The sequence below is a fragment of the Scylla paramamosain genome, chromosome 40 (assembly GCF_035594125.1).
Source record: "Scylla paramamosain isolate STU-SP2022 chromosome 40, ASM3559412v1, whole genome shotgun sequence".
NCBI lineage: Eukaryota > Metazoa > Arthropoda > Malacostraca > Decapoda > Portunidae > Scylla > Scylla paramamosain.
Window position 1 is genome coordinate 10713478 of NC_087190.1, and position 8126 is coordinate 10721603.

The following is an 8126-nucleotide window of genomic DNA, read 5'->3' on the forward strand; positions in this document are numbered from 1 at the left end:
TCCCTCATATCTAGCGTGGCATAGAACTGATGGCCAGCTGCTTGTTCAACTAATTCTTCTAGGCGGGGAAGCGGGTAAATATCAGTAGTTAGGTGCTTGTTGACATGTCGGTAGTCAAGGCACATTCTTTTACTTCCATCCGGTTTATTGACTAATACTATAGGAGAGAGCCATGCAGATGTAGATTTTTCAATGATATCTCTGTTCTCCATATCTGTTAACATGTTTGATATCAGGGTTTTTGCTTCCTCGGGGTATCGGTACCTAGGACCACGACTAGGCTCTGGATTAGAGATATTAATTTTAGCAGGAGGCCCTTTCATTAATCCAAGTTCGTTTTTGTCTACTATGAATAAATCATGGTGATTGAGAATGATATTTTTTAAGATTGTTTTCTGCTCTCTAGTAAGGTTACTCCATTTCTGTTGTCTTATCAACTCCTCGAGTCTTTGTGACCTACTCTTTGATTCCTGACACCTTGTTTGGTCGTTGTGTGGCAACAGATCATTGTGGATTTCTAGGGAAGGAGTGGCTTGCTTTTGGTGGATGACTCTGATCATCGGGGAGGAGATGTTTTCAAAAGTGCCTAATAGGGTTCCTGGTTTGATTGTTTTCCGGCCCTTAGTATCATTAATAAATGGGAGGGGGACCTTTTTATTCTCATCTACTGTCACAATCAAGGGGTGATGATTAGGCGTTAAACATGGCTGAGGCTGGATTAACAAAGTTTCTCCTGGGTTTTCTTTCACCGAGATAGGAAGAAACTGAGCTCGGTAGGGATCGAGTTTGATGGTATGAGTTAGACGGATGTGTTCTGTTTGACTGGGAGTGGTAGGAAGAATAGGTACCTCGTGAACTCGTTCCACCTTGCCTTTCTGCCTTTTGATATGATTAACAAGGTATGTGGTTTTACCCCACTTTACTGTATTTGTTTTACCATTCCATTGAAAAGGAGCTTGTGAAAGTATGTCTGTCCCGAGTAAGACGTCAGCGTCAAGGTAGCTATTCGGGACTACAGGGCACCATTGTTTGTGTATAGTCTCTTCACCTACTCCTATCTCTAGTAAGGTCATCCCCAAGATTCGTAAGGGTGAACCAGTTACCCCTTGTAGTATAGGTACTGCTCGCCTTTGTGATATAGTTCCTTCTAATTTCTCTACCGCAGCCTCTGTGATTAAAGTATAGCCGCTACCAGTGTCAATGACAGCTTTAAGAATTTTCTTGTTAACTATGAGATTGATAGCGGGGGATGTGAATCCCTGGGTGAGTCATATATTCTGATTTGGTTTTCCGGGGCAGTTTTTATTTCCTCTCCAGCACCCATGCTGTCTACAGTCAAAGCATGATCCACGGGCAGGTTTTCTCCAGCACTCTCTCAGCGTGTGACTATGGGTTCGACAGTGTGAGCAATATTTAGCGGGTTGTGTTGGAGAGGGGGAGGTTCTCAACCTTCCTACTTGATCAGTGAGACTTTTAATCTGCTGCTTAAGTTCCCAAATTTCCTTTGATTCCTTGGATGTTGCATTTGTTAGGTCTGGGGGATTTTGAGTTATTGGGTCAGGGCTACCAATGAGTTTTGAATTAGATTTTTCCAGTTCAGGTTTAATTCTAGCAATGGGGGAAGTATGGGCAGCCTCGAGCAGTTGGCGCTCATGTTCTACCCTGTCAATAAATTTATCAAGAGGATAATCCTCATCCAGGAAACCTTCTAGTCTAGCCTTTGCTTCTTGGGTTAAGCCCTGCCACAACTTTCTTTTGATAATTTTCTTACATTTAGGGAGTTTCTCTCCTGGAAAGCTCGTCTCTAGAGTGGCATATTTGCAAGTGAATTTGTTGGCAAATGCTTGGGGAGATTCTACCCAATCATATGTCTGTGCGTCTATGTCTCTCCACGCCCTGTCAAAGTTAACCTCTTGGGAGAATTGTGATAGAAGCAATTGTTTAATACTATTCCAGGTGTGACAATGATGTAAGGTTTGATGGTTATGTATGAGAGCTGCGAGCTCGCTGCTGACCCTACTCTTTGCAATTTGCACTTTGCGGGTGTCCTCATTGCTACTTTGCTCCACCAGTTCAATGAAAATTTGCAATTGGGTAGTTGAGTCAAGACCTTGTAGGTGGTGGAGTTCAAGAATTGGGATATCTCGGGGTTTGGTGGGAGTGCTAGGTGCTCTGTGTAAATTAGGGATGTTAGCCAAACACCCAATTACCTGATTTTGTTGATTTAAGATTTGCTTTAGTTCCTCTACTTCCTGTTCTAAAGTGTTCAAGTCTTTCCCTTTACTTTCATGTTTAACTGCTCCCAGGCTCTCTCTGGTGTTATGATCCATTAAGTCCTGCCACGGGTCTAATCCACCCCTTGGGAGGTGAACATTATCAGTCATCTTTGTTCACATGGAAGTTTAACGTACTGGGTGTAGAACACAATCTCTCAGGGTGATTGTTAGGTGACCTGCGATACACAGTATGCGCTCAGGTTTTCTTCTTCCAGGAGAATGTGTTCTACTCCACTGCCTCTCTATTGCTACTGTGACCTTCAATAACTCTTTTGATCTTACTGATTACTTGAGCTTGGCCTCTCTCATCCCAGTGAACACCATCCTCGCTCAGTTCTTGTACAAATTGAATATTATTAAAATGAATGTTTGGGGTCTTCAGGGCTCTCTTTACTCTATTATTGATTCCTACTTGGAATTTCTTATATTTCTCCACTGATATTCCCCTAGGGTTGGTCCTGGGTTCAATTTGGCAGACATGCACTAGTGATTGGCATTTGGCAGCGATTTCTTTGATGATGTTCTTAACATCGGAGAAAATCCTAGCGGGATTGGTAGATGTTTCTATGTCGTTGCTGCCTATCCACAAGATGGTCAAGTCATGTTGCCACTCGAGTACTCGATTTAACCGATCATCCTCAAAGAAAGTCCTAGCCTTTGCTCCAGGGGCTCTGAATATCCTAATTTGCACATTTGTTACCTCTAGATGCCGGGGAATCTGGCTATGCCCTACAAGTGCCACCTTCAACATTTACACTTATTTCCAGTCTCCACCTCTTTCGGTCAGTCGCGAAATAAATGCCACCGCTGCTCACCAGTTTAGTGCCCTCTAAGGGGTGTGATGTTCCCTTGTGGCACACGATAATTACAAATCCTATCACTAGATTAAGAGAAATACAAGTACTGACACTTTTATGATTTTTAATAAATAATGGAATAATCCGAAATAATAATAATAAAAAGAAAGCAATTCAGAAATACAAAATAAATGGTAGCGTACTCTTCAGTTACATAATTCTGAAATACAAAAATAAATGATAGCTTACTCTTCAGTTACGTAATTCAGAAATACAAAATAAATGGTAGCGTATTCTTCAATTACATAAAAACTACGATGGAGATATTTTCGCGACTACTGAGTTGTGGGGGAGACCAGAGAATAAATAAATAAATAACAAATATATACCCAAAAAGTATGTATAGACCTGAGGACAGTCTCACACGGTGATCTCGAACCAGGTGGTTTCACTAGTCCCGTGGAGAAAACCAACAAAAACAGAACGAAAAAATGCGAATATCTATCCACTCAGAAATAGTTTATCAACAGGAATATCTGAGGGGAATCCAAGAGGGTCTGAGGAGAATCCGAGAGAGACTGACTTTAGTAAATTATTGTTAAATAAACACTTACTTAATATTACAAGAAATGGAGGAGGAGATTATCAGACCGCATGCTCACCTGAGGAGAATCCGAGAGAGACTGGCTTTGCTTGTGAGGAAATCGGCGGGAAACTAAGGATAAAGGTTTCCAATGGGGAAATTTATTAAGTTATAATTTTGTTTTTAGTAGGGGGGGGGGGCGACTAGGTTGTGAGTTCAGGGATGAAAAATATGAATAATTAAGTTACTGTTTACTTTATAGTTGTTACTTTAAGAAGTTTAATTCAATGGACTTTTGAAATCAATTGGGGAATTAGTCAAAGTCTGGTATCTCTTCCCGGCTTGCGTAGCAACAGGGGTGACAGGGCAGCGAAGCAAAGAAGACTTATCAGATTCGTCAACCTCATTGGCGCGGCGTAATTATCTGGGATTTGTTTGAGCTGGTTTAAGACCTTACCATTATAGAACTAATTTTATCGTATTAAGGGCTCCCCATTCTCTGGGATTAGGTGAAAAATTCGCCTCTATAACCTGGCCAAGCAGGAGAAATTACGTTTATTCACGGGGTAAATTTTGTTATAGAAGTGGTCAACACAGTGACGCTGAGAGGGGGGGGGGGGAAAGCAAGGACAAAAGGACACTGAGGAGAGGAGGGGAAGGGGGGGGAGTTAGTCACATGGTACTGAGATTCTGGTCATCCTGGCACATTACATGGGCCTTAGCCTAGGAAAAAAGTAGAAATATACATAATTAATTTCCCAGCACTACACTATTACCTTGTTATCAATATTGCTTGTGGCCAGAATTTTATAGCCAGCATTACATTTTTCTCCTCTTCCTCTTCCTCCTCCAACTACTACTACTTTTACCTTACCATCAATATTGCTTGCAGTAGTACAGTTAGTATTACAATAATTCCTAACCCTACTACTACTACTACTACTACTACACTCACCTTGCCATCAACACTATTCATAACTACAAAAACCTTACCCTTACCACCACTCCTCCTCTTCCTACAACTACTCTACAAAGCACACCACATGGGGACAAAGAGAAGAGGACACCCACCCTTGAGGGCCACACCATTCCGCTTGATGCACACCAGGGCCTTCTCAAACTCCTCCTCCGTGGAATCCTTGGTGATCTGAACCTCCTCAAAGTCCACAGGCACTCCTGCATACCTGAAGGAGGGGCTGAAGGTAAGACTCAAGGGATAAGGTGGAGGTGGAGTGGTACAGGTGGTTATGAAAGGGATGTGAAGTGGATGGCAGGTGGTTTGGATAGGGAAAGGTGTTTAGTGGAGTGTGTGTGTGTGTGTGTGTGGATATGGTGACAGTAAATGGTGGAAGTGCTTGCAAATTTAAGAGGTGGAAGAGTGGATGAGGTATAGAGATGGGATGTTATAGATTTTTTTTTTTTTTTTGCTATACACACACACACACACACACGTACATACACAGTAAGCAAGGATACAGAAAGACATTGTACAAAAAATAAATAAACAAAGCAAAAATAAATAAACAAATAAAAAAATAAATAAACAAATAAACAAATAAATAAATAAATAAAGTGAGGAAAGATGAGGAAAAATAGAAGGAAAGTGAAAAAAAAAGTTATACAGGGTGCAGTGTGAGTTTGTGCAGTGGAGGTGAAAGTATGGGATATTCTGAGTTGAAAATATTCTATACACACAAGCATTTTGAGGCACTGTTTGGCCGCAGCATGAAATTCAAGTGTGGCCCAGCAACAGACACAGCGGCCAGGGTGGGTGAGTAACCATGACGGAGAAACACCCTGCCCACACACTCCGCATTACTTTAAGTTATGCAGTACAACCTGAACGTATTCCCTGTCACTGTCTTGCAGGGAAACTGTGTGACCCGACTAACAACGAGCTGATTTGCTGCTGGCCTCATTCCTTCCCACCCCCGCCCCAACAAGCAGTGCATGGTGCCTCGCTGCTTGTTATTTTATCATTTGTTGCATCCATACTATCACTGTATAATGTTTACTGGTAACTGAACTGTACTTTGTCATCCCAGCAAACCTCCAAATCTTGGCTGAATAACTCACAATTTCACTAACGGACATCCAGGCCTGTGTGTTCTGCCACGGCATTCCCCACCCCAGCCGCTGTGTCTGTCGCCGGGCTACGCTTGAATTTCATGCCGCGGCCAAACAACGCCTCAAAATACTTGAGTGTATAGAGTATTTTCCACGCAGAATAACCTGTACTTTGACCTCCACCAACATCTGCACAAACAGGTGTTACATCCTCAATAAAAAGAAATTGTATAAGAGAGAGAGAGAGAGAGAGAGAGAGTAGAGAGAGAGAGGAGAGAGAGAGAGAGAGAGAGAGAGAGAGAGAGAGAGAGAGAGAGTGAGAGAGAGAGGAGAGAGAGAGAGAGAGAGAGAGAGAGAGAGAGAGAGAGAGAGAGAGGAAAATAAAGTTAGTTATCCTGACAAAGCAATCAGCCAAAGGAATAAATGCACTGAATGACCATGCTGTGTGTGTGTGTGTGTGTGTGTGTGTGATTACCTGGTTGTGGTTTACGTGAGGGAAGTAGTCACACAGTATCCCGTCCCTATATCTATCTAGTTTGGTCTTAAAGCAGTGACAGTTTTGGCATTTACAACGTCTTCACTACAGTCATTCCATTCCTTCAGATTTCTGTGAGGAAAACTATACTTCTTGATGTCTCTCCTACAGTTAACTTTCTTCAACTTCTTATTGCGTCCCCTTGTACTCTGTGTGTGTGTGTGTGTGTGTGTGTGTGTGTGTGTGTGTGCGTGTGTGTGTGTGTGTGTGTGTGTGATTGTGCATGGAGCATTCACAGCCTTAGCGATAAACATAACAACCAAACTCTAAAACACAGGACATTACACACACACACACACACACACACACACACACACACACACACACACACACACACACACACACACCTGCCGTCATCACCTTACCTGAAGATATTCCTGACATATCCCATCATTTCAGGGCCAATCCCATCACCTGGAATCATGGTGACTGTGGAAGCGACCCCCATACTGCGCCACAGGGAAGGGCTGGGCCTGGCGGAGGAGGAGGAGGAGGAGAGGAGGAGGAGGAGGAGGAGGAGGAGGAGGAGGAGGAGGAGGAGGAGGGAGGAGGAGGAGGAGAGATGTTATATGAATTTCCAGTTATTAATACAAGTTTACTATTTTTCTGTATATTAAGGTGAAACACATACACTTAATATTTCTTTTAATACATCAATATAACTCTAAGATCTGTGTTCTGAAGTGTTCTGGTGTTGTTTTGACTTAGGGAACAGTCGTGATCAGAGACTATGTTTAGTGTTTACATGGAGGAAAATGTTATATTTGCCTTGATTTTAAACTTAATGCATCTATAAAAAAAAATAAGAAGAAATAATAATAATAATAATAATAATAATAATAATAATAATAATAATAATAATGATACAAATATGACACTAATACAGACAAGCAATATTTCTACTACTACTACTACTACTACTATTACTATTACTACTACTATTACTACTACACAGAACAATAGTAAATAAATATATAGTAGAAAGCACAATAAATAAAATGAATAAAACAGTAAATAATTAGTGAAGTGTAATAAAAGAACAGAACAGTAACAAATGAATAAAATAATAAATAAACACATAAAATAATGAAAAGTACAATAAATAAAACAAAACAATAATTAACAAGAAAAAGTAAACAATAAACAAAACAATAAATAAACAAAATGGCAGATAAAATAGTAAAGAATTAAAGAATAACAAAATATCAGTAACAGCAAACACTTACCGCTGTGAAGCCTCGCCTGGAGCATACTGGGGACACCTGGGGGGGGGAGGGGGAAACAAGGGTGAGGTGCTGCCATTACTCTCTCTCTCTCTCTCTCTCTCTCTCTCTCTCTCTCTCCTCTCTCTCGGTGGATGGGAGCAGATTAAGATTAAAGTTATGTGTAATTTCTTTGTCAGTCTTTTTTTTTTATTTATTAATATATACGAGTATGAAGGGGAGTGAATGTGGAGGGAATTATATGTTTTTATCTCTATGTCTGTCTGTTCGTCTCTCTTTAATAAATAGGTCTGTTTCTCTGTCCGTCTGTGCCTGTTCGTCTCTCTCTCTCTCTCTCTCTCTCTCTCTCTCTCCTTCTGTCTGTCTCACGCACACAAATGAATATTAAGTGCGTTTTTTTTCTCCTTCTTTCTCTTTAAATGACTTTTACATAATCTCTCTCTCAAAAAAGAACTAAATTAAGCCTACTTTTTCTTCCAGTCTCTCTACTTAACATTAACTTCCCCCTTACTCTTCCTCTACAAAGACAAACAAATAAATAAATAAAAACAACAATAACCTGACCGAATAAAACCTATACGCCTTAATAGCAGACGACACAACACACCTATAACTCCCCCACCACACACCTAACCTCCCTTATTT

The 8126-nt window shown here is 41.0% G+C and overlaps 1 protein-coding gene and 1 long non-coding RNA gene across 2 annotated transcripts in view; both read right to left on the reverse strand.

Moving 5' to 3' along the window:
- LOC135092416 (isocitrate dehydrogenase [NAD] subunit gamma, mitochondrial-like) overlaps positions 1–8126 on the reverse strand; it is a 67012-nt gene that overhangs the window by 21168 nt on the left and 37718 nt on the right. The window contains exons 3-5 of the mRNA XM_063990897.1: positions 7485–7520; positions 6624–6731; positions 4728–4840 (exon numbers count right to left, since the gene is read on the reverse strand). Of these exons, the coding sequence (XP_063846967.1) occupies positions 4728–4840; positions 6624–6706 (196 nt within the window). The 5' untranslated portion in view covers positions 6707–6731; positions 7485–7520. The remainder of the gene's footprint in view (positions 1–4727; positions 4841–6623; positions 6732–7484; positions 7521–8126) is intronic.
- Positions 3400–4715, reverse strand: LOC135092419 (uncharacterized). The gene is made up of 2 exons (XR_010262860.1): positions 3736–4715; positions 3400–3630 (listed from the first exon to the last, which is right to left on the reverse strand). It is a non-coding gene; the product is annotated as an uncharacterized LOC135092419 (long non-coding RNA).